The sequence below is a fragment of the Panthera tigris genome, chromosome C2 (assembly GCF_018350195.1).
Source record: "Panthera tigris isolate Pti1 chromosome C2, P.tigris_Pti1_mat1.1, whole genome shotgun sequence".
In the NCBI taxonomy this organism is placed as follows: domain Eukaryota; kingdom Metazoa; phylum Chordata; class Mammalia; order Carnivora; family Felidae; genus Panthera; species Panthera tigris.
The window spans coordinates 83,097,182-83,124,716 of record NC_056668.1 but is presented as its reverse complement, the minus strand read 5'-3'; the positions used below and the strand labels follow the sequence as shown (position 1 = coordinate 83,124,716).

Genomic DNA, 27,535 nt, shown 5'->3' with positions numbered 1-27,535 from the left:
AGTAGAGAATTCTGGTATATGCCAGGCAGAAGATACCTATGTGACCAGCCCCCAATAAAAACTGGGCACTGAGCCCCGAATGAGCTTCCCTGATAGACAACATTTCACAATAGTGTCACAATCCTTTGCTGGGGGGATCATCTGATGGGACTCCACTGGAAAAGGAATCTTGGAAGCTTGTATCTGATTCCCAACAGACTTTGCCCCATGCACTTTTCCCATGTTGATTTTGCTTGGTATCTTTTCACCGTAATAAATCATAACCACGAGTACAATTATGTGCTGAGTCCTATGAGTCCTCCTAGCAAATCTTCAAGTCTGAGTGTGGCCCTGGGAACCCCTGACACAGAAAAGTCAAGGCCTGAGGTGAGGAACAACCCATGCTGTACTTGGTAGGGACATGTTTGACATATTCAGGCAGCAGGAGGAGGCCACCTGGAACAGAGAAAGCAAACAGGAAAGGAGTAGGAGACATAATCAGAAGAAAGAGGGAGACTGGATTGGGGAGGGCCCTGATGCCACTGTGAGCACTTCAGCTTTTACTCATTATGATGTGGGAAGCACTGGAGGGTTCTGAAGAGAGGATCTCATTCATATTTTTAAAAGGATGGCTCCTGCTGTAGTGTTGAGAACAGCAGAGAAGAGGCAAACCAGCGAGGCCAGCTGGTGTCTCCTGTAGTAATCCAGGTAGGAGGGATGGTTTAAACAAGGCTGGCAACCAAACTAGCCCCTGTCTCAGGGTCCTTCCCTTGGATGCTTCTCCCAGGTTGGCTCACCTCCTCACAGGACCTTCCCTGATTACTGTATCTAAGTCACTCCCGGCAACACACCCACCCAGGCCCTCTCTCTCACTTCGTTTTCATTTTTTTTTTAACAGCGCTTGACCTCTACCTGAAAGTATCTTCTTTGTTTACTTTAACATATGATTCTCTCATATTCCACCCACCACTACCAATACGTAAGTTCCATGAAAACACTTAGAAGCACCTCATAAATATTTGATCAATAAAATGTTATTAGCCAGTGAACTAGAAGATATAGTGATATACTTGGCTGGAATTGTGTGAAAAAACATTGACCCGTGAGTCAACACAGATGACTTCCATGCTTCCAAAGGTCTCCAGGAGCTGAGAGGCCATGTGCACCCTCGTGACTACGTTAAGCATTCCAGTAAGATGCATTTGCCCTAGTTTAACTTTTTATAGTAACACAAGGAGTTATGATGACTCCAGGTGATGACCCTGCCCCTCTCTCAACTTACAGTGGTTTATGGTTTCAACAATCTCAAAAACACTGCCCCTTTCCTGGGCCAGTCATTCACCAAACTCTGCAGAGCCCATATCCTTCTTAACAACTTCATCGAATTCTGAGCCCTTCTCCAGGGCAAGAACTGTCTGTTCTTGCCTTCTTGCTTTCTGACCAGGACAGCTGGTCTCTTTGCTTTCCTTCAGGCTCTCCTTCAAATCATGCTCCATAATTCTGATGAAACAGCAACTCCATTATAGCGTCTCATCATGTCTACATCACTGCCACACCTCAAAACCTTCCCTGGATCCCCACAGTCTTCATGAGAAAAGTTCAAACTTCTGAGCAATGCAGAGAGCCTTTCATTACCTGGTCATGCCTGTGCCTCTCCCTCCTCCATCTCCTCACCCCCAACTGTAACCCAACTAATGACCTGTTCATAGTTCTCCAAATATTCAGGCAGCTTTGGGCCTCCATGCCTTCTCTGCTTGCTCCCTCTGCCTAGAAAGCCCCATCCTTCTCTCACCACTACCCCGCACCCCACCCCCAACTCACCTCCTGATACACCTACACTCCTCTGGAGCTAACTGTACATCACCCATCAGAGTTCACCTTCTCCATGAGGCTTTCTCTAACCCCACCATTTAATTTTGATGCCTCTCCTCTGTGCTCCCATAACACTCTGTGCCTTTCTTGATCAGAGCACATACTTCACTATATTGTGATCACTGATCTATTGCCTGGGCTAATGCCGCAGACCCTTGTGAGCATGAACCAGCTCTTATTTAGCCTAAAACGTGCCATGGGGAACATATTAGGTACTTAGGAATAAATGATTGTTGTACAAAACAAAACTGAGTAATGATATGGGAATAAAGTGACACAAATCAAGCAGTAGCTATTTAAAAGAACTCAGGTTTAAATACCCAGTGCATTTGGTCTGCCCAGCAAAGGCCAGATGGTCACCACTGCATAGAAAAGGTCAGAGTGCTAACTCCTCAGGCAGTGATTTTTAACTGTTTTGCTCACTGTAGTGTCCTCATAACTTAGAACAGCACTTGGTATATAGTAGTAGAAGATCAACAAATATTTGCAAAATGAATGAAGAATGAATGAGACACTCTTACTAGAACCGCTCAGCCACTGCAGGTTGAACATAGGAAACATTCCGTAGCACAGTTTGCCCCACTACCTCTGTGATGTTAATGAAAATAGCTAATATTCATGGAGACCTTACTATAGGCCAGGCACTATTCTGAATGCTTAAGTTGACTGTTTCTTTTACTCCTTACCACAGACCCTTTGACATAGGCCCTGTTTAACAAAAGGGAAGTAGAGGCACAAATGGTCCAAAGTGACCCAGGTAGGAAAGAGAAGAGACAGGTTTCAAACTCAGGCAGTCTGGCTCCAGAATCTAGTTCTGACCAACACACACACAGAAAAATGGCTGCATTTGTTCTGCCTAGGCTTAGAGACCTCATTTGGCTGATCAAATTCTGATTTTCATTGGGTTTATCAACCTGTCTGATTCTAGTCAAATATAGAAACGTGAAAACTTCGCAAGGAAGTCTGTTGCCTTTTTTTAAAAGTCCAGCTGCCAAATTTATTATGAATAGCACAAATTTGGGGTGCCTGGGTAGCTAAGTCAGTTAAGACTCAGACTTCGGCTCAGGTCATGATCTCCTCACTTGTGAGTTCCAGCCCCACATTGGGCTCTGTGCTGATGGCTCAGAGCCTGGAGCCTGCTTCAGATTCTGTGTCTGTCTCTCTCTGCCCCTTCCCTGCTCACACTCTGCCTCTCTCCCTCTCTCTCTCTCTCTCTCAAAAATAAATAAACATTTTAAAAATTAAAAAAAAAAAAGAATAGCACAAGTTTTCTGGGCCTAGGAAACTTCGCCACAGGAAATTTCCCAAGTGCTTTGTAGTGATCACACCCTGCCCTTTGCTTGGCATGCAGCATCTCACCCTTCAGAACTGTTCTTAAAACACCGAGATGTTGGAAGAGAGGTGTGAATAGGTGGTCCAGATGGGTCTTGGGAAAAGATCCATACATATAGCTCAGGAGCCACACTGGATGGCTAGAAGATCACTGTACTGAAATGAATGGGTAATAATAATCGCTTCCAGGTTCTGATCATCTACTATGCTCCAGGCACTCAATCCTTATGAAATCTCTACCTCATTTCATCTTCACAGGTAACAGGAATGATTATTAACAGTTTATAAGATGAGGGGATGTGTTCGGAAAGACTAAGAAACTTGACTAAGGGCACACAACTGGTGGTTGTTAGAGCAAAGATTTTAATCCACTCCTGTCTGGCTCCAACGCCTGTGTCTTGTCGCCTCCTAGGCCTCTTGGCCTCCTTGCATGTGCTATAAATGATGGCTGCACAGCCATGACTGTTAAATCCTTCAGGTGCCTTCAAAGAACTTTGCTGTAACCCACCCCCCACACACAAATTGCAGCTTTTTAGTCTATACACCTTCTGCTGAAGAAAATCCGGTGAAAACCCACCAAAGCAAAAGAAATAATGAGAAAGAAATGGCTGAAATCTGGTGTTCTGAACACAAGCCAGCCTATCATCTTTGAGATGCCAAGAATTACAGAATGCTAGATGGTCAAGTTGCAGCATATAATTCAGAAGCCCTTATTGTAATAACAGCTTATTTTTCCCCATATTCTACTGCTATGACAGATGAAAGTGTCTACTGTGAAAGAAAATGATGAGAAAGGGTGATGCTCTGTGTCAAGGAACCCAGAATGAACCCACAGATAATGGCCTAGGAATGGAATATACATATGGAGAAGTGGGCCAGATGAAACAAGAAAGGCAGAAAGTTAATGGCTGTTCAAACTGAGCGTACACATGGGAGTTCATTGTACTAGTTGATCTACTTTTGTGTGTGTTTGAAAATTTCCATTAAAAAAAAAGCCATGCCCCTCCAGCTAGATTTATATCCCTAGAAGATTAGTGATCTGGGTTCCAAGCCTTCTTGAACACGTACTGTAACTGCTGGCCCCTGGATGTGTGGGGAGAGGTCAAGGCTGAAATCAGGTTGGTTCCCCTGTTCTGTCCTTGTCTGCTCCCTGATGACCCATCACCAAGTGCCCTGACATGCCTTACAGCCAAAACCCTAGAGTAAATTCTACTTTTAAAGAAGTAAGAGTAGGGGCTGAAACCACCACTGTTTCTCAGAATTATAAACGAGCACTCAAAAGACTGCCAAACTGTCAAACCAGACAAAGGTAAAAGAATGGGTTCAGTAAGCACGTGGCAGGAGTCTGGTCAGTGAGTTGGCTCAGAGGTTACCCATGAGGATGATATCACTGTACAGAATAAGGAAGTTGGCAACAACCCAGATATTAGTGAGTGGCTATGCCAGGAGGGAAGGTGACCCCTGAGTACTGAGTGAAGGATAAACCCAAGCAGGTTTTGGTAGACTAGCCAGACATCACCTTGTTCCTTTAACACTTTGCAGGACAAATGGAAAGGCTACCCAAGCCTTTATCATCTGGAGAAACACTGCCTCTTAGAAGTCTGAGGGAAGACAGTTAAAAAGGTCCTGGTTATGATAGGATAGCTTTTTTGGTTCATCTAAAGGCAGAGAAATAGGTCTACTGTATCCCTTGGAAAATAAGTTAAAATCTGGATAAGTAAGGCACAGGATGGGTAAAACGAATGTGCCTGGGCTCTGCAGGTCATCTGCAGTGGGTTAGTCTACCTGGTTCAGGTACTTTGCCCATGAAAGATGAATCATGGGTTCACAGAGCATTCCTGTGTCCCATGACCATAGGTTTCTCCCCTAGCTCTAATCAGCGGCCTCTAAAGTATGTACCAAAGATTGCAAGTCCAAGGAGGTAGGCAGAAGAGAGAAAGTGGTTGCAGTCATGCAGATCCAGCCAACCCAGCAGTGATTTAAAGCCCAACCCAGACTATCCTCCAATGGATTCCACTGAAATAAAACCCAATCTTCATCATCATCACTCTCACCTTGTTCCTTTATGGCTCACTAAGTTCCAGACACATTCCTTGAACTCATCAGCCTCATTCTTGCCTCAAAAGCTTCATACTTGAGACTTCTCTGCCTTGTATGCTATTCCCCAAATCTTTGCAAGGCTATCCAGAGCTCAGTTCAAAGGACACTTTCTCAGAGAGACCTTTCCTGACTACCTGGGCTAAAGTAGCACCCCCAGTCACTTATATCCTGTTATTTTCTTCATACCATTTGTCATTATCTGACATTAGTATTTATTTGATTACTTTTTACTTTTCTCTCTCTCTCTCTCTCTCTCTCTCTCTCTCTCTCTCTCTCTCCAGAGAGAATGTAAATTCAGTGAGAGCAGGGTCTTAACTGCCTGGTTTGCCACCATATCCATGGAACCTAGGATAAGGAATACCTGGTAATGAATTAACTCCTTCAGGTCAATAGCTACTTTCATTCATATATATGCTATGACCATATTTTTCAAACCCAAAATATAAGGACTGAGCTTGGTGAGGCTTTTTTTCCCCTAATACATGAATGTATATAAGTGAAAATACATAGTAAAATAATGAGTTCTCTTGAAAAGAACTGAAATTACATAAAATTGGGACTGCCTTGGGGAATCTGAGATACATAGTCATTACATACACAAAATTCAATGTTTCCACTGCTTGAGAAATGTTTCTGATCACTCATGCCTACAGCACTAAAATGTTTAGCTTCAAATGATCACTGATAACAGAAGGAGTACTCACAGGGAAGGATGAGATTCCTGAGTGAGAGTCTGGGTATACAGGTGGGTCCATGTATTCACACATGTGCAGAAGCACCCCCAGCTCAGAATCCACAACTGATAGCTCTTAGGGTCAGAGTGAACCTGGTTTGTATTTGTTACTTCTCCTTTGGCAGGAGGGGTATGTCTCTAACTATAATGTGCATGTCAATCACTTAGGAATCTTATTAAAATGCAGATTCTGATTCTGAGCTGGGGGGGCGTGCCTGATATTCCATATTTCTAACAAGTTCTCACTCAGGTGACATCTATGCACTGGCCAGAGGACCACACTTTTTGAAGCAAATCTCTAATATTACAAAATTACCATCTGGAAAACATGCATATAGATTAGCTCAGAAAGGAAGTGCTAATCATCAAGGACATAGTCCCCAAGAGACAAAAATATAGAGAATCTAATTTAAGAATAGCAGAAAAGAACTTCTCTGGAAAGAGAGGACTCGGCTTTCTTAATTTGTAATAACCCAAATTTGTAAGGACTTGAAATAGAATCATTCCTACCTGCTGACTTGTGTGCAGATCTGGGAAACTGTCTAATGCTGGTATGAGAATTGTGAAACACGTATTCTTTTACAAGTTTGATATTGACAACTTTTGGGGCATTTGAAAGGAGAAAGCTTTGCCAGCTCTGTGTAGCAGCAGAACTGATGTGGAGCAATTTCCTCCTTCTCACCATTCTGCTTGTTATAAAACTAGTTGGGTTTTTTTTTCTGGTCTCCCCTTTTCAAGTTTCCCCTCCTTACCACCAACTCCCACCCCTACATCCTGCCAGTAGATAATGTGCCCACTATGACCTTTCCTCCCGTTGCTTCTGTACCAGCAGGCAAGTCTACTGGAACCCTCCCCCTACCTGGCAGTGTGGTGACTGGAAAGGTAGGATTTGGGCATTCCTGTGTCCTTCAGCAACCTTCCAACAATCATGAGTGGACATGATCTTTCACTGTCCCCAGCAATTTCCTTCCCAGTCCATAAAAACAGCAAAAAACAAACCTGGCCTTTTCCTTCCAGTTTTTTGTGTTCCTTAAGAAGTTGCTCCACACGTATCACACTGTCTCCGATGTCTGTAAACTCTGCTTGCTCTGCCAACAAATTGTCCAGGGCACGCTTAACCTATAAGACACATTAGAACATCCAGAAATAAGCCATGAGCACCTCTCTGGAGGTATAGGTTTGTATACTCTAAGAAAACTTGAAAATCCAAACAGGATTCAGGACTTTTATGTATCTACATATACATTTTTTTTTAAGTTCATTAACTTTTAGATTAAGCTTGGGGCAGGGGTGGAAAAGGGAGTTTGGTGTTGAGATACATGTAGATGAAATAGTAAAACCACCTTTACAGATTATCAATCAAAAAGAAAGATAAACCTCGGGGTGCCTGGGTGACTCAGTTAGTTAAATGTCTGACTCTTGGTTTCGGCTCAAGTCATAATCTCATGATTTGTGGATTTGAGCTCCTCATTGGGCTCCATGATGACAGTGCAGAGCCTTTTTGGGATTCTCTCTTCCTCTCTCTGCCCCTCCTCCCTTCTCTCAGCCCCTCCCCCTGCTTGCTTGTGTTCTATAAATAAATAAATAAATAAATAAATAAATAAATAAATAAATATTTTTAAAAAGGAAGATAAACCATACACAAAATGTCATGTATGTCAACAGGAAAATGGGATTCTAGAACATTGCTACCCCCCTGAAAAAGGAAGAAGAGAATGATCAATGAGGAAGCAAGAATATAAGGAGCAGGCTGGGTTAGTGGGGACACCCAATATCCATAGTCCAAGGGGGAAGAGAGAACCAAAAGTCACTGAACCATGAAAGGAAGCTCTATTACACAAGAAAATAACACCTCACGAAAATTGTGCTCAAAGTGTTGTAGTTGTAGGCATTGATTAAGCTTCAAGTGATGCTCGGACCAAAACTGATTAAAGGCTTTTTCTGTCTCATCCAATTGAAGTAATAACCTGTCAAGAAAGAATGAGAAAGTGATATTGTGGTTAGTGTTCATTTCCACATGAGTCCATGTAGGCTTATGTAGATAGCCCCTATGTTTCCAGTCAGTGATATTAATTGTGGGAATCTCCTTATTATACATGTCTGTCACCTATGACTTTTTCATGATTCATCTGGCTCCCACATTTTCCATTTTTCCATCAGGGATACCCTCAGAACGAAGCAGAAACTTCACTTCAGATGCAGCTGCTGTGCTTTCAAATGTGTCCCTAGGTAACCTTACCTATGTGCCTTTCGTTTTCTACTGGTGAGACGATAGTTGTGTAAAGTACAGCACCCAACGAACTGCTATTTAGAAATAAAGATAAATAAACACTACCATCTCCCTTGAAATCCTGGGATGAAAGTTATAGCACAAAGCGCGGTGGGGGGAGGGGGGGCGGACAGCATTCTTACAAAAAGGTCTCTGTAGATGGATACCATCTTTTTGCCTTTGTTGTCTCAAATATTATTCTTTCCTGACTCCAGCAAGATCCAGTAGTAACTGTACCAATCTGTTTTTGGTTATTTCTGATCATTGAGTTCTACATATCCTCTCCTCTCTCACTCACCTTTCCATGGTTGCTACATTCTCTAGCTGATTGGGATTGAGTTTTCTGGTGGGACTTTTGGTTGCTGGTTCTTGAATGCATGACAGCAATGTGGCCCCTTGCTTTCCAAGTAATTTCAGCTCATCCTAGAGAAAGGAAAATATAGTTTGTCTTAGAAGAAACTAACAAAAGCAAATTCTTGGTAGATTTGAGGTGAAGAGAATGGCAGATCAGGTATATCTTTCATTTAGGAAATCAAATGCTAAAGAAGTTGAGCTGCAGCTTTTAAAAATTAATTAACTTATTTATTTTCGTTTTTTCAATTTTAATTCCAGAGTAGTTAACATAAAGTGTTATATTAGTTTCAAGTGTACAATATAGTGATTCAAGAGTTCTATACATTACTCAGTGCTCATCATGGTAAGGGTACTCTTAATCCTCTTTACCTATTTCTCCCATCCCCCTACCTATCTCCCCTCTGGTAATCATCTGTTTGTTCTCTACAGTTAAGAGTCAGCTTTTTGCAGCACTCTCAACAATAGCCAAATTATGGAAAGAACCTAAATGTCCATCAACTGATGAATGGATAAAGAAATTGTGGTTTATATACACAATGGAGTACTACGTGGCAATGAGAAAGAATGAAATATGGCCCTTTGTAGCAACATGGATGGAACTGGAAAGTGTTATGCTAAGTGAAATAAGCCATACAAAGACAGATACCATATGTTTTCACTCTTATGTGGATCCTGAGAAACTTAACAGAAACCCATGGGGGAGGGGAAGGGGAAAAAAAAAGAGGTTAGAGTGGAAGAGAGCCAAAGCATAAGAGACTCTTAAAAACTGAGAACAAATTGAGGGTTGAGGGGGGGTGGGAGGAGGGGAGGGGGGGTGATGGGTACTGAGGAGGGCACCTTTTGGGATGAGCACTGGGTGTTGTATGGAAACCAACTTGACAATAAACTTCATATACTGAAAAAAAAAACAGTCAGCTTTTTGGTTTGTCTCTTTTTTTTGTTTTGTTTCTTAAATTCCACACATAAATGAAAGCATATGGCATTTGTCTTTCTCTGACTGATTTATTTCTCTTGGCATCATACCCTCTAGATCTATCCATGTTATTGCAAAATGGCAAGATTTCATTCCTTGTTATGGCTGAGTAGTATTCTATTGTGTGTGTGTGTGTGTGTGTGTGTGTGTGTGTGTGTGTGTGTGTGTATCACATCTTCTTTATCCATTCATCTATCCATGGACACTGGGGCTGTTTCCTTAATTTGACTTTGTAAACTATGCTGGAATAAACATAGGGGTGCATGTATCTTTTTGAATTAGTATTTTTGTTATCTTTGGGTAAATACACAGTAGTGGTATTATTGGATCATATGGTTATTAACTTATTTTTAACAGGTAATACATATACATGTTACAAAATCCAAAATATACGAAAGGGTATATACTGGAAAAAATAAGTCTTTTGTCCTCTTCTCATCCGCTTTTCCTCTCAAAAGCAACAACTCTTAAATTTTGTGGGTATCTCAGGCTGCTGTTGTATGTTTAAAGTAAAAGTAATAAACCAATAATTTTAATTAATATTATTTATTTATATTAATTAATTAATAATTTTAAATTTATTAACAAATTAACAAAATCTGGTTCTAATCCAAGGCAGAGACCAGAAACAAGAAAATGACAGATACTGAATAAGCTAGACACTGCCACGAAATAATAATGTAATAATTGATAGAAAAGCAGGAAAAAGACTTCATCTGGTATTGTCAATAGACTCCTGCACTCCTGCTTCTTCTTCTACCTGTCCCCAAATTGTGGCCTTGCTCAACTACTGAAGTTTGGTGTAGATAGGCAGCAACTTCGGGTTGATATGGAAAGAGTCATACTTCCAAGGCAACTCTATTCTGCTCCTTTTACATGGGACTTTGGGCTTTGTAATTGGAGAAGATGTCAGGTTATCTCCTGCCAAATACAACAGCTCTAATCCTCTAATCACACAGCACAAGTCGTTTCTGTCAATGCCCTGAGTGCTAACCACAAAATAAGCCAAAGGGACAGAGCCGGGCAGAGAACTTTGCTTCTAGGAGTTGGGTGCTTGGTGCATGGTTCACACAGGATGCTGGTTACTGTGCCCTGAGCAATAAAATAGGCCCATAGTTACAAAAACATATCCTGTATGCACATGAACCCTGAATCTCTCCTCCAGGCCTAGCCACCTCCAGCCTTCACATAGTATGGAGCTCGTTCCCTGTGGGAGGAGTTTTATACTTCTCCACCCTATTCACACACAAGTGCTGGCTTGCTCACCCTCATGCCTTTGCTCCTGGTCTCCAATATCACTGTATTATTCATCCCCTTGCAGGCTTCTGCTGTCGAAGCCTCAAACTTGTCCCTGGATTTGGCTGATGATACATTTGACTTTTCTGATCTGGCCCAAGTTCTTTGGACACCCCCTGTGGCTCTGTCCACTCCAGGTAATGCCCCAAGTCACTCTCTCGGCTGGTACTCCTGCATGGGAACTAGACACATCCCTTCTTTTCCATTCTCAGGTATCAGCCCTCATTTCTTCTTATTTCACCAATGCTCATTAAATATTTGTAGGTTGGATGAATTAGTAATAGTCTAAAAGAAATTAGGTTGCAAATGAATAAGGACAAATAGGATATGATAGGGGAAGGGGGGGCGGGAAGCACTCATTAGCAAGTGCTCTTACCTTTCACTCTTCCTACCTTCTAAAAAGAGTCTTGGCTTTTCTCAGTTTCTTAAATGTCCTTGAGATTCCAGAATTCCAGCAGGATTCTGGCATTACCATTAAATTGTGTGTGTGTGTGTGTGTGTGTGTGTGTGTGTGTGTGTGTATGTAGAGTTGGGAGGAAGGGTGGAGGGGCCAGAGAAGTAAAGGCATATTGCTGGGGCAGAAGGAGACTTTTTGGAAGGGGAAACTTGGGACACAGATATACCCAAAGAAGTGCAGAGTGTGAGGAAGCGTGTGAGAGAGAGAACGTGGGTCTGAGCAAGCGATGTCATTCACTGTGTATCCCCTTCACACTATCAAAAACTATATATATATATACAAGGAAAAATTATGACTGGTTACTGCTTTGGGACTAGGCCATATATGGCCTAGCAGGGTTAGCTTTAGCAGGGTTACAAAAATCTGCCATAAATACACAGGGAAAGATTGGGGAACTATGATACTTGGAAAGTGAAAAGGTAAGTTGCCCAGGACAAAAATGGAGTTTTCCCTTGTCCATAGTAGTAACAATTCAAAATATTTAATAACTGTTTAGAGCAGTCATTGACCAATCAGCACAGATGTCAGATATAATACTGAAGCAGTCCTGAGGCCAACTGCTGTCCACGTGTTAACCCCTTTTGATGCCAGAAACATGAGGAGGTCTCATGGGTCCTAGGAAATGGGCCAGAGAGGTAAAGTTGGGCACTTGTGGAACATAAATATTTAACAACTGGTATGGCTGTCCCAGTGTGTAATTATCATTACAATTCCACTATTATGGAAACAAGCAGTTGGTTCAAAAGACCCACTTAATAGGGCAAGCAGATTGCTTCAGGCTCAAAGGAATTTAAATTTTCTGGGGAGAATTCTTTCCTATGACAAGGGTAAGCCTAAATGTAGACATCCATTCAGTCAGTCAGTCAGTCTGTCAAAATACATTTAAAAGCACTACTATTCATGCCAGGTGCTGTGTTTGGCTGTGTCATGGGCTGGGGGTGGAGGTGGGGGAGGAAGTTAAAGGATGAATCAGAGCCCAGAGATTATATGAATGACTAATACTTTAGACTCCTTACTTAGCTTTTATTACTTACCCCATTTCTGCCACTACACGTTAGCTCTACCATGCTGGGGTTTTTTTATAATGCTGAATAATGAATTCCAGAATGTGGCCTTTAAAATGCACGTCTTCATAATTGAGAAAAAAGAAGTCCGTAAAAGAGATGATATATCCCCTTTCCTCAGCAGATACTGAGAGATATCTTCTTGTGGTATAAAACTAGTTCAAAACCCTGATTTGTTAAGGCATTAACACTGAAAACATTCATAAGAATAGCAATTTCATCTTCCTTTGCAAAATCAAGATCTCTGTGGGTATGCATTTTTAACATATTCTCTGCAAGTAGAATTTGAACAAAGGGGTCTTTAAAAACTCCTAAGACTAAATTATTTTTAGGGCCTACAAAAAATCACTTATTACTCTGATTATCTTCTTGATTATTTGTAACCCTGGAAATGGTGATAGAATTGTCATCTCTGAATACACAATTGGATAAATTCTGAACGGAACAAATACTAAATGCTAAACAGTATCCATATTTGTAGAAGAGTGCTCTATCACATAATCAAAGCACCACTGGCAATTTCCTCCTGCATGATGAGAAAAAGGACTATGGCCCTGTTGGATTTCTTATTTTAACAACAACAACAAAATATGAGAGTCTTACCCTATTTACCTGGACACATGGTAAAGTGTGTCAGTTGACTTAAGTATCTGAGAGTATAAGGCCAAGGCCCTGGGGTTTCGCCCCAAAATAAGACCTTCAAAGAGGTGAGAATCACCTCCTTTGGGACTCAGAAGGAAGACTGCCTGCCTCTGTGAACTACTTCCAAAACCAACATGGAATTAGACAACAGGAAGAGCTGTTTTGCTAAGAAAGAATGTCTGTAGGGCTATCATAAACAGTATGAAAAGCACGTACCTGTATAGGGTTCATGGTTATTTTATTATTATTTTAGGCCTAAAGATATTTTTCTTTCTTTGTTTCTTTTTTTTTAAATTTCTTTTTTACATTTATTTATTTTTGAGAGACAGAGCACAAGTGGGGGAGCAGCAAAGAGAGAATGAAACACAGAATCCGAAGCAGGCTCCAGGCTCCAAGCTGTCAGCACAGAGCACGACACAGGGCTTGAACCCACAAACAGTGAGATCACGACCTGAGCCGAAGTTGGACGCTTAATCACCTGAGCCAGCCAGGCGCCCCAGATCTTTTTCTTTTTTAAAAAATCGAGATATTATTCATATAGTACCATAAAACTCACCTTCTTTTAAGTTTTATTTATTTATTTTGAGAGAGAGAGCATGCGCGCGCACGCGAGCAGGGGAGGGGCAGAAAAAGAGAATCCCAAGCAGGCTTTGCACCATCAGCGCAGAGCCTGAAGCCAGGCTTGATCTTCTGAACTGTGAGATCATGACCCGAGCCAAAGTCAAGAGTCAGATGCCCAACCACTGAGCCATCTAGGCACCCCTAAAACTCACCCTTTCAATGCATACAAGTACATGTTTTCTCCCCGGAACACTTTTGTCACCCTCAAAAAGAAACCCCATACCTATTATCAATCACTCTCCATTTCTCCCTCTTTACAGACCCTGGAAACCACTAATCTACCTTTCTCTCCATATTTACCTATTCTGGACATTTCATATAGGTAGAATTGTACAATATGTTGCTTTTTGTGTCTGCTTCTTTCACTCTGCGTAATTATTTCAAAGTTCATACATATTAAAGCATGTATCGGTACTTCCTTTCTATGGCTGAGTAACATTCCATTGTATGGATATACCACATTTTTTTTATCCCCTCATCAGCTTATTGACACGTGGGTTGTTTCCACTTTTGGGGTGTTATGCTGCTATGAACATTTATGTGTAACTTTTTATATAAAACATGTTTTCAAATCTCTTATGTACATACGTAGAAGTAGAATTTCTGGGTCATATGGTAACTTTATGTTTAACTTTTTGAGGACCTACCAGACAGTTTCCATTCCCACAAGCAATGTATGAGGGTTCCAATTCCCTCACATCCTCATCAACACTTATTATGGCCCACCTTTTTAATTAGTGCCACTCTAGTGGGTATATTACTGCAGTTTTGATTTGCATTTCCCTAACAATATATGACGTTGCACATGTCTTCATGTACTTAATAACCATTTATCTGTCTAACGCCTGTTCTAATCCTTTGCCCATTTTTTTAAAGCTTATTTATTTTTGAGAGAGAGAGACAGAGCTCACACAGGGGAGGGGCAGAGAGAGAGGAAGACACAGAATCCAAAGCAGGCTCCAGGTTCTGAGCTGTCAGCACAGAGCCTGACACAGGGCTCGAACTCACCAACCATAAAATCATGACCTGAGCCACCTGAGTTGAAGTTGGACCCTTAACCAACTGAGTCACCCAGGCACCCCTACTTTGCCCATTTTTTAATTGGGTCATTTGTCTTTTTATAAAGGTTGAGTTGTAAGAGTTGTTTATTTTTTTAATTTTTTAAAAAATGTTTTATTTTTGAGAGAGAGAGAGAAAGAGCAAGTGGGGGAGGGGCAGAGAAAGAAGAGGACAGAGGATCCAAAGCAGGCTCCCTGCTGACAGCAGCAAACCCCATGAGGAGCTGGAACTCAAGAACTGTGAGATCACAACCTGAGCCAGTCAGATGCTCAACCAACTGAGCCACCCAGGTACTCCAAGAGTTGTTTATATATTCTGGATATTAGACTCTCATCAGATACATGATTTGTAGATATTTTTTCCCATTCTGCGGGTTTTCTTTTCACCTTTTTGATAGTGTCCTTTGAAGCACAAAAGTTTTTAATTTTGGTGATGTCTACTTTATTTATTTTCTTTAGGTGTTTGTGCTTTTGGTGTGGTATCTAAGAAACCATCGCCTAATGTAAGGTCATAAAAAATTACATCTATATTTTCTCCTAAGAGTTTTATAATTTTGGAACTTATATTTAGTTCCCTGACCAATTTTGAGTTAATTTTTGTGGACAAGGTGAGGTAAGCATACAATTTCCTTCTTTTTCACATGGATATCCAGTTGTCACACGGTCTAAAGGGCTTAAGGAGTTTTCATTCCCATGAAGAGAAAACCTCCTTAATCATTTGGGGTATTTAATTTTTTTTTACTGTCAGCACTCAGGCTACAGAAGGAGTTCAGGGACACGCTTCTGGGAACATCCATAGAAGTCCATAGAATTTCAGTGAATTTCCTCTTTGCACAGACAAGGTCCTAGTGGCAGCAGGGTGAGTGCCAGCATACTGTTTGTAAACTGAGAGACAGCTCATAGCCTGTCAAAGTCACCCTTACTCAGGAAGTAGAAGCTCTTCTCGGAGAAGGATCCAATATGCAGAAGAGCCTGGGACACCTGCCTGTACATGCTCTGAAGATGTGCCCTAAGTTTCCATCCAGGTGTAAAAAGCACACACGGAAACAGGAAGGGTGTGCTAGGTTGTGCGTGCTTGTCAAGCTCATCAGAGACATTTCCAGGGAAAAGTTCTAGGATGTTTTCAGGTTTTCACAGTTTCAAACCAGATCTTTTAATTATTCAGAGTAATGTGGAAAGTATATTTTGAACTCTTTTTTGGATATCCAGCTCCTTCCAAAGAGAATTTAATAGTGCTCCCTGACACACAGAAGAATTAATTTGCCTTAACCGCTAGACTCTGAGACTCCCCTAACTCAACTATGTGTTCCTTTTTTGGTTTGTTTTGCCTACATGTAGTGGTAGGTGGTCAATAATGCTGGCTAAATGAGCAAATCAACCACCTAGCAAAGCGTTTTTGTAAATTTTGGGTCACAAATAAAAGAGGTCAGCTCTTCTCAAGCTCCATGCAGCAAGAATACATGTAATGCTAAGATGCATTGACCTTCTGATCCCCAGTTTGCTGCCCAATGGTGTTCTGGTCTTCTGGTGAAATGATGGGTTTGGTCCATTTATGCTTCTGGAAGTAGAAAAGAGCTGAAACCCTTCCTATAAGCCCCAGGAAGACACCTCCCTTTACTGCATGACCTGAAAGAATCTACCAGCCTCCATTCTTAGCAGGCTCTGACATGATTTTATGAATAGTTAATAGGTGCTTCTCCTTAAACCCAGTTCAGAGCACCTGCCATGTCTTCCTTCTCAAATTACTCTCCAAATAAAAAGATACATCCCTGAGAAAGTGAAGCAATAGTTTGCCCCAAAGTTATTAGTTATTAGTTTGCCCCAAAACCTCACAATAGGCTCAGGAAAGCTTATGCCTCAAAAAACAATTGCCACCCCTCCTTCATTCACTGCAGTCATATCCATCATATCTTGCTCTGTCCCAAACAGATCACAGGGGTGCTGCACTTGAAAGGAGGTTCACACACCTGTCTCACATGGTGGAATGAGTTTCCCTTTACAGGGCTGCTTCTCACAGGTCTTAATTACAATCCTTTTACATTCATGGACCAGTCTCAAGAGGTTTTCCTCTTTACATACTGCCTATCTAGAAGATTTACGATGATCAACTGCTGCCAAGTCACCAGAAAAGGGGGAAGAAGAGGACTTCACTTTTAATTCTGCTCCTGGCTCTCTCCAAGGCCACTGGCCACTCACCTGCAGCTTGTCCCGCTGCCCTGTGTGGGACATGAGGAGGTCTTCAGTGGACAGCACGCCCCTGGGCAGCTCTGTTGTGGCTAGGCAGGCCCCAAACATCTGGAGCATCTGGGCAGTGGTCTTCAATGTCACGGCAAAGTTTTCAATGGCCTGGAAGGTCAGACATAACAATGAGGACAGCTTAACATTCACCAATATGCTCTCTGAATAGAAGGACAGTACAACTAGCTGCCATTTCCTGAGTACCTGCAACGGGCCATGCCTTGTACTTGGTGCTATACATTTGTCTATCATCTCAACAATCCAGAATGGAAGGTATTTTATCTCCATTTTATAGAAGAGGGAACTGAAGCTCCAACAGGTCAAGTGAATTGCCCAAGATAGTATTGCTTGGGCAGTAAGGAAGGAAAGAAGGCAGGATTCAACTAAGGTCACTAACTTTGGGAAGCAAGTTTGACCCCAAGGGAGAAGATGGATGTAGTGATTAGGTAAGTCGCTAGTGACCTTTCAGAGAGTTACTTTTATCACATGTGATAAGGCGTCGGGGACCTCTGCCTGTCACTTCTTTATAAAAATTGACCTTCCACTAAGGACACTACTCTGCCATTAAATGAATACCTACTAACTGATGAGTAACTTCACACCTCATATCCCAGGTGAGATATCTGCATTTTACTCAGTACAGTTTAGCAGTAAACATGTGGCCTAACCTAGAAAAAGTGATGCTGATCATCAGCAGATTTAGTTGAAAGTAAGTGGCTTTTAAGAATCCCACAAATCATTCTACTCAGCCAGATGGGTTCTACTATGCCCACTTCCCTCTGCTCCTGAGACAACTTTGCCCTTGAAGGGCAAGCGCAATTCATCTCTGTTACCCCAGCAAATGGTACTATGCCTGTCATATAATAGGTGGCCCATAAACAGCTGCTAGATGGATAACTGATAGTAGCAAAGAGGTCTAACCTAATTTTCACTTGGGAAAAAATTACCTCTGATCTTATATCATCAGAGAACATTTCTGAAATCCCAGATGCTCATCATAAAGAATGTGCCAGACATGAGGTGGCCCTTTTCTACACCAGAAGGCCAGAGCTGAGGCTGGAGCTATAAGGCTTCCGGAGCACAGCACACCCCCACCTACTGTCTGAAACTGAAGTCTTTGTCCTTTAACCATTTTTTTAGGTAAGCTCTACACCCAATGTGGGGGTCGAACTCATGACCCTGAGATCTAAAGTCGCATGTTCTACCGACAGAGCCAACCAGGCACCCACCATCAACTGTATAACCTTGAATAAGTCACTTCTTTACTTTGAAGGTCAGTTTCCTTATCTGTAATGAGTCTCCCCTATTGTTGTTGGTGGAATCTCCCCTATTAGCACAAGTATTTAAACAGTTGCAATCTTGAACATCATAGTTCTTTTGGCCTGGAAATTCAGACAACCACTAACTTTTATGAAAATCTTTCAAGCACATCAAAGTATTATTACTTTTACATAACCTAATATCTGCGTAAGATACTCTCTCAACGTCATTCACCAATAGCCTATAATGAATAACATATAAAAATCCAATTTATCAGAGGACTTATAAGAAAATATATTAAATATTTTGCTTTATATGCACTACCTCTTGTAATGCATCTCAAATAGGTTACTATTATCACCACAATCTATAGACAAGGAAACTAAGGTGAATTCAGGTTAAGTAACTTCCCCAAAGTCATATAAAAAATTAGTGGCAGAACTGGAATTGAACCCAGAGCCAGCCATCTTAAGCACTATATGCTACACCACCTCTTAGCAATAAAAACTAGATTTCACAAAACTAGATTTAAAATTAAACAAACAAAAAAATTTTGGCTTTCGGAGTTTCAGACTTGAATTAGAGTTCAGATTCTGATCTCTGTGTGATCTTTTCTATTTTTTTTTAATTTTTTTTTAACGTTTATTTATTTTTGAGACAGAGAGAGACAGAGCATGAATGGGGGAGGGCCAGAGAGAGAGGGAGACACAGAATCCGAAACAGGCTCCAGGCTCTGAGCGGTCAGCACAGAGCCCGACGCGGGGCTCGAACCCTCGGACCACGAGATCCGTGACCTGAGCCAAAGTCGGACGCTTAACCGACTGAGCCACCCAGGTGCCCCATCTAACTGTGTGATCTTAAGTAAGCCAGGTATTACTCTGAGTCTTAGTGTCCTCATCCGAAAAATGGGAATAATGGTTGCTCTGTTTTTGCAGGGGTTTTTTGAGGATGAAAGGAACAGCAAATGTGAAAGGACTTGGGCACAGTACAGTACCTTGCAAATGTAATAATAATAACAGTAACAACCCTGAGAGTCAGGTGCCAGGCCTGCAGATGAAATAGAGGAAAATACAGGAAATAGAGGAAATCCAGGCGTTTCCTATGGAGAGTCTGTTAACAAATTAACTTGATTCCAGGTATCTGATTAGCAAACGATCACCTTGGAAATGGTACAAGGACCTGACACTGATGAGGTGATGAAAAAGAGCTTAGCCTTCGTCTTGGCTCTACCACTACTCAACTGTATAACCTTGGATAAGTCACTTCTTTACTTTGAAGGTCAGTTTCCTTACCTATAAAATAAGGTAATTGAAATAAATGATCTTTAATGTTCTTTTCAGTTCTAATGAGTCTCAATGATCCGACAACCAGAAAGTACACTGTTCCCCCAAAAAAGATCTGTATTTCTTAAAGTTCACCATAATATATTTAACACATGCACACACACTAACCATGGATACAAACTGGGCTTGGGGTGGGAAAGTGTGTGCACATGTCTGTTCATGCTATGTCTTTAAATAATCTATGTTCATGGTTCAGTCTTCTTTACCTCTCTAAGTTTGTAGAGAAGTATTCTAGTCTTTGACATCAAGGGGCATTTGTGTTTTTTCTTTATTTGCTGCAAACTTCTGTTATATCAGAAAAGATCTGAGGCAACTTGGAAAAAAACATTAAGAACATAATAAAACAAAGAATTGGTAGAGAAATCAGAGGAAAAGGGAGAGCTAGCTAGGCAGTAAGGCTGGGTGGGACACTAACTTCTTTTGATTACTAAAGTAATGTAATAAAGTCCTAGGAAGTGAAGAAATGAAGCCTAGAAGCACTCCAGTTCCACTTTTCATACGGTTTAATGAAATTGCAACATAGGATGACCCTGATCACACTTATTTGTGTGTGATATTCTACATAAGCTTCCCTCCGTATCTTTTATATTTAGACCTATTTAGAATAATATGTTTGTGAAGAATGTCACCATTCCTTTTTTTAATTCCTGAGATTCTCTAGGAGTCACAATTACTGTGGTAAAACTCATGAGAAATTTAAAGGGTTCTTGCCCAGGTTCTTTAGGTTTTGGGAAGGGTCATGTCTTCCTTAGAATTACATGGCATACAAAGAAGTGAGGGAAGGATCAGAATCCGTAGTTTTGAAATAAATGCGTTGCTAGGAATGCAATAAATATTGCATATATAATGTGTTGCTAGAAATCTATTTTTGCTTAGTTCTTAAAATTTCCTTTAAAAAAATCACAAAGCTTTACACTCTAAAGGAGAGTGAATTCTCCTTCCAAATTAAATGTAGTTCAGGTGTTCATTGGTTAAATATTGGGCAACATGTTTCCAAAGTGACCAGGTACACAGAGAGGTGGGCTGACACTGTCAGTTGTCACTGGGGTGGTGAAGGAAGCTTCTGACTTGGCTCAGAAAACCCAGTCTTTTCAAGGAGCTAGGGGCTAGAAGAGTGGGTAAAGGGGAATTTATACAGAAACACTTATTATTTGAGTTTCAATCCCACTTTGTTCTTGACATGACTGACCCTTCTAGTTTAGCATGATAACCTTTGCTACGAGTGAGTAGAATGACAAGTAAAATACTACGTCAGGTGCTTTCACACACATTACATCACTTGGTCTCATGTTAAACTTTCAGGCAGTCTGAGGTTTCTCATCATTGGCACTATTGGCATTTGGGCTGGACAATTCTTTGTTGGAGGCTGTCTCATGCATTGTAAGAGGTTTCACGGCATACCTGGCTCCTACCCACTAGATGCCAGTAATACACTTCCTCCCAAGTTATGACTACAAAAAAAGTCTCAGATCGCCCCCAGCTGAAAACCACTGTTAGTTCCATTTTAACAGGGGAGAAAACAAGCTGAAAGAGGTTTAATAACTGACCCAAAGTCAGACAGTAAAGAATTGTGACAATAGTCAAATACAGCTCCTTCTGACTTGGTGGATTTTGATCTGTCTATACATTAGAATCATCTGGGGAGTTGTGTGGAACACTAATGTCTGAGACCCATCCCTGACCAAGCAAATTAACTTCTCCGCTTTAGCATGGTGCTCGTATTTTGCATTCTCCCCAGGTGCATTCTAAATCAAGTTCCCCCAATCCCCCATGCCAGATGATGAAGTGAGGTGAAGGTAGTCAGCAGGACAAGCCCAGCCTTTTCCCTTCCGCCCCATTTCTCCCCTACCTGTGGCTTAGAAAAACCAACCTTCTGTATCTTAGATAGTCATGGGCAATGACTGCCCAACTTTAACTGCCTTGCCTACTGGAAAATAAGGAAAAACAATAAAAAGGGCACATAAGTTGGTACTTACAGTTCGATGATTTATCCACTGACTATGGCGATATTCCAAAGTTCCCCCTAAGTCTTCTGTCAGTTGGCTTTTGTCAATGTAGCCATGAAGGTCAGAGACAGAGTTTAACATAATGATCTATAGGGGAAAAATTAATATATTCCTCACAGATAATTAAACAGTAGCTCATCTAGATTCTGTTGTTATTTAAACAGCACTTGAACTTTGCCTGACCAGGAATTTAATACACAAAGTGTTAATACAAATAGCAGAGAAACATTTTTTTAAATATAATTTACTCTCAAGTTAGCTAACATACAGTATATACACTGTGCTCCTGGCTTTGGGAGTAGATTCCCGTGATTCACCACTTACATACAACACCCAGGGCTCATCCCAATGAGTGCCCTTCTCAATGCCCATCACCCATTTTCCCTCCCCCACCGCCTCCCCCCATCAACCCTCAGTTTGTTCTCTATAGTTAAGAGTCTCTTATTGTTTGCCTCCTCTCTGTAACTATTTTTTTCCCTTCCCTTCCCTCCTGGTCTTCTTTTAAGTTTCTCAAATTCCACATTTGAATGAAAACATATGGTATCTGTCTTTCTCTGACTGCCTTATTTCACTTAGCATAATACTCTCTAGTTCCATCCACATTGTTGCAAATGGCAAGATTTCATTCTTTTTGATTGCTGAGTAATACTCCATTGTATTTATAAACCATGTCTTCTTTATCCATTCGTCAGTTGATGGACATTTGGGCTTTTTCCATACTTTGGCTATTGTTGATAGGGGGGCTATAAACATTGGGTTACATGTGCCCCCATGAATTAGCACTCCTGCATCCTTTGTATAAATTCCTAGTAGCAGCAGAGAAACATTTTATAGCCCCTTTATATTTAATCCCCTTTAGGTGAGGAATACCAAAGGGTTGTACAATCTGTGACAAAATGGTGACTTGGTTCAGGGGACTCAGTTTTAAGCTACTTAGAAGTCGGGTCTTACTCTAGGTGAAGTTTTGTCAAAAGTTCCCAAGCTAAAGCCTACTCTTCAGCCACAAAATCAAGTGCCGTATTGAGACCTAAAATTCTGCAATGAGAAGCCCAATAAGGGGTAGGCTGGTGAATATCAAAATAAAATTAGAATACAGGACCTATTGAGAAGTATGCATTAAAAAGATTTACTACACTGATGCCTCCCGTGAAGAATGTTAATGTGCCCCCAATGTATCCAGTATGGTGGAAATTTGGATGTAATAGGGAGTGGGTTTTTATAAATTAACAATGTGGCTGATGAACAAACCCATGCTGATGAACAAATGCCCACACACCTAGAGGAAGCTGACCCATTCCAAGTTGTCCTTTTTTACTCCACTACAGTGGCTCTGACCAGAACATCATCCTGGCTCTCTGTTTCAGGGACCCTCTGCTCACTCCTAAAGAGAAACAAGGACTCCTCACTCCTATTTCTAAAATACGTCCCCTTTAAGCTTTTAACTTAATGACCTTCTATTTCTTCACTCCTTGTTTAATATGTTGAAAACTTGGTCAGAGGACATAAGAATATAGGCTTCCAGGGGCACCTGGCTGGCTCCGTTGATGGAGCATGTGACCCTTGATCTCTGGATTGTGAGTTTGAGCCCCATGTTGGGTGTAGAGATTACTTAAAAATAAAATCTTTTAAAAAAGGATATAGTGTTTCTTCTATTATTATAAAGTATTAGTCAAATGCTAAATCCACTTCAGAACTAAAAAAAAATATGTTAGGGCCCAAAGCCTATAGGTGAAAATAAAAGTGATTTACTCATTCAACAAATATGTATTGAACTTCTAATAACTGCCAGGCTCTGAAGGAGAACACAGCACAACAGGCCCTGCCTCAAGGCACTCATGTTTAGTAGGATTTGGTTACTACATATCACTGTTACCCTGCCTTTCTCCTTTTCTTCTGAAAAGGAGTTTGGGAATTTTACCTATTTACTTTTTTATTTATTTTTATGTTTTTTTAAAGTAAGCTCTACGCCCAATGTGTGGCCCAAACCCACAACCCCAATATCAAGAGTTGCATGCTCCACCAACAGAGCCAGCCAAGCACCCCAGGAGCTTGGGAATTTTAAAAATTACATTTATAAAATGAGAAAAAGTTGGGGGGGGACCTAAATCCATCTATGCCTTTCCCTCCTAAAACTTGTAAACCACTTTTAGGAGTTGCAAAAATATCTTTCTAAAATTAGAAATTATAGGACACAAAACAAGAAATTGCCAATATATTTTGCTTCTTGAGACAACTGCTATGGTAATACTTGGATTTTTTTTACACCAATATGGAACGTTGCATTAGGCAGAAATAACTTTGCCACATAGCCTGGAGTTTTAACAGATCCTGCTAGGCTGCACATTTTCTGTTCCACATAACTGAACAGGAGAGGGAGGCATGTGTTCCATGCTTGCTAGGACTCTGCCATGTCACCTTTAGCTACAGAGGACCAAGAGAAATTTTAAACTGACAGCTAAAAGTGAAAATTAGAAATGAAAGAAAGATATTAGAGAATTCGGTACTGCTAAATATTGATTTGCAAATTGAAAGCAATCCCAATCAAAATTATAGCAGACTTGCTGTAGAAATTGACAAGCTAATTCTAAAATCTATACAGAAGTGCAAAATGTCATTTTGATAAGTGATAAAACCATTTTGAAAATGAATAAAGTTTCAAGACTTACAAACTGCAGTAATAAAGAATGTGTTAATGGCAAAGGGCAGCCAAATAGATCAGTGGGATAGACTAGAGAATTCTGAACTAGACTCATACAAATATGGTCAAGTGATTTTTTAACTCTTTATTTTGAAGTAATTATAGTAGTTATAGTAATTATGAGATAATTAAATAATTATGGGTTCACAGGAATTTGCAAAGACAGTACAGAGAGGTGTCATGTACCTTTCACTCAGTCTCTCCCCTCTATGGCTGCATCTTCATAATTATAGTACAAAACCATATTGATATTGGTGTAATGTGTATGTTTAGCTCTATATCATTGTCTTACATCTGTAGATTTGCATAACCACCAGCACAATCAAGATACATAACCATTTTATCATTACAAAATCTCCCTTGTGCTATCCTTTAAAGTCACTCCCCACCCCCAATCATCTCTGAACTTTGGGAAACACTAACCTGACTTTTGACAGAGGTGCAAAGTCAATTCCATGGAGAAATAATTCCATTTTCAACAAATAGTGCTAAGACAACTAGATGTCCATATACAAAAAAAAAAAAAAAAAAAAAAAAAAGGAACCTTAGTTCGCATCTCATACAAAAAATTAACTCAAAAGCATCAGAGATCTAAATGTAAAACATAAAACTTGGAGAAGAAAACATAAGAGAAAAATCAGGAGAAAATTTTTGGGTTAGGTAAAGAGTCCTGAGATACAACACCAAAAACATAACATATAAAAGAAAAATTGATAAACTGGACTTCGTCCAAATTAAAAGCATTTGCTCTGCAAAAGACACTGTCAGGAGAATGAAAAAGACAACCCACAAACTAGGAGAAAATATTTGCAAATCACGTATCTGACAATGCATTCATATCTACAAAATATAAAGAACTCTTGAAACTCAACAATAAAAAAATACAATTAAAAATGGGCAAGAGAATTACTATTCACCATACTATTGTAAGTCCTAGCCTCAGCAGTCAGACAACACTAAGGAATAAAATGCATCCAAATCGACAAGGAGGAGGTCAAACTTTCACTCTCTGAAGATGACATGATACTCTATATGGAAAACCCAAAAGATTCCACCAAAAAACTGCTAGAACTGATCCATGAATTCAGCAAAGTTGCAGGATATAAAATCAATGCACAGAAATCAGTTGCATTTCTATACACCAATAACGAAGCAATAGAAAGAGAAATCAAGAAACTGATCCCATTTACAATTGTACCAAAAACCATAAAATACCTAGGAATAAACCTAACCAAAGAGGTAAAAAATCTATACACTGAAAACTGTAGAAAGCTTATGAAAGAAATCAAAGAAGAAACAAAAAAATGGGAAAATACTCCATGCTCATGGATTGGAAGAACAAATATTGTTAAAATGTTAAAATTGTTTAAAATTGATACTACCCAAAGCAATCTACATATTCAATGCAATCCCTATCAAAATAACACCAGCATTCTTCACCGAGCTAGAACAAACAGTCCTGAAATTTGTACGGAACCACAAAAGACCCTGAATAGTCAAAGCAATCCTGAAAAAGAAAAACAAAGCTGGAAGTATCACAATCCTGGACTTCAAGATGTATTACAAAGCTGTAATCATCAAGACAGTATGGTACTGGCACAAAAACAGACACTCGGATCAATGGAACAGAATAGAGAACCCAGAAATGGACCCACAAACGTATGGCCAACTAGTCTTTGACAAAGCAGGAAAGAATAGCCAATGGAATAAAGACAGTCTCTTCAGCAAGTGGTGCTGGGAAAACTGGACAGCAACATGCAGAAAAATGAACCTGGACTACTTTCTTACACCAGACACAAAAATAAACTCAAAATGGATGAAAGACCTCAATGTAAGACAGGAAGCCATCAAAATCCTCGAGGAGAAAGCAGGCAAAAAACCTCTTTGACCTCAGCCATCGCAACTTCTTACTCAACACGTCTCCAGAGGCAAGGGAAACAAAAGCAAACATGAACTATTGGAACCTCATCAAAATAAAAAGCTTCTGCACAGTGAAGGGAACAATCAGCAAAACTAAAAGGCAACCAACGGAATGGAAGAAGATATTTGCAGATGACATATCAGATAAAGGGTTAGTATCCAAAATCTATGAAGATATTATCAAACTCAACACCCAAAAAGCAAATAATCCAGTGAAGAACTGGGCAAAAGACATGAATAGACACTTTTCCAAAGAAGACATCCAGATGGCCAACAGACACATGAAATGATGCTCAACGTCACCCATTATCAGGGAAATACAAATCAAAACCCCAATGAGATACCACTTAACACTTGTCAAAATGGCTAACATTAACAACTCAGGCAACAACAGATGTTAGCAAGGATGCAGAGAGAGAAGATCTCTCTTGCACTGCTGGTGGGAATGCAAACTGGTGCAGCCACTTTGGAAAACAGTATGGAGGTTCCTTAAAAAATTAAAACTAGTACTACCCTACGACCCAGCAATTGCACTACTAGGTATTTACCCAAGGGATACAGGTGTGCTATTTTGAAAGGGCACATGCACCCCAATGTTTATAGCACTGCTATTGACAATAGCCAAAGTATGGAAAGAGCCCAAATGTCCATGAACAGATTAATGGATAAGGAAGATGTGGTATATGTATGTGTGTGTGTATATATATATATATATATATATATATATATATATACATATATATATATATATATCTCCACACACAATGGAGTATTACTTGCAATCATAAAGAATGAAATCTTTCCACTTGCAACAACTTGGGTGGAACTAGAGGGTATTATGCTAAGTGAAATTAGTCAGTCAGAGAAAGACAAATATCACATTACTTCACAAATCCTGGAAAGAAAAGTTTTTTAAAAAATGGGCAAGAGGACTTCTGACAAAATGGTGGAGTAGGAAGATTCTGAGCTCACCTCATCCCACAGACACACCTAGGTAATAACATCAGTGTACCTGACACAGAAAACCCAAAGACTGTCAGAATAGACTTTCCACAATAGAGAGGAGGCCACACAGAAGGAGCTAGGAGGGGCAGAGATGCAACTGGGAACCAAACTTCCCAGGGGAGTTAACCACTTCACTCAGATGTGAAATTTAAGATACAAAACAGATGAACGTAAGGGAAGGAAAGCAAAAATAAGATAAAAGCAGGAAGGGAGACAAAACAGAGGCGACTCTTAAATGTAGAGAACAAACTGAGAGTTGTTGGAGGGGTGGTGGGTGGGGGGATGGGCTAAATGGGTAAGGGGCATTAAGGAAGA

General features: G+C 40.4%; 1 protein-coding gene across 1 annotated transcript in view; it reads right to left on the bottom strand.

The window, feature by feature from the left end:
• Nucleotides 1–27,535, bottom strand: part of MCF2L2 (MCF.2 cell line derived transforming sequence-like 2) — a 254,578-nt gene that overhangs the window by 129,782 nt on the left and 97,261 nt on the right. The window contains exons 6-10 of the mRNA XM_042956659.1: nucleotides 21,568–21,684; nucleotides 16,947–17,096; nucleotides 8,584–8,708; nucleotides 7,869–7,983; nucleotides 7,016–7,135 (exon numbers count right to left, since the gene is read on the bottom strand). Coding sequence (XP_042812593.1) covers nucleotides 7,016–7,135; nucleotides 7,869–7,983; nucleotides 8,584–8,708; nucleotides 16,947–17,096; nucleotides 21,568–21,684 — 627 coding nt within the window. The remainder of the gene's footprint in view (nucleotides 1–7,015; nucleotides 7,136–7,868; nucleotides 7,984–8,583; nucleotides 8,709–16,946; nucleotides 17,097–21,567; nucleotides 21,685–27,535) is intronic.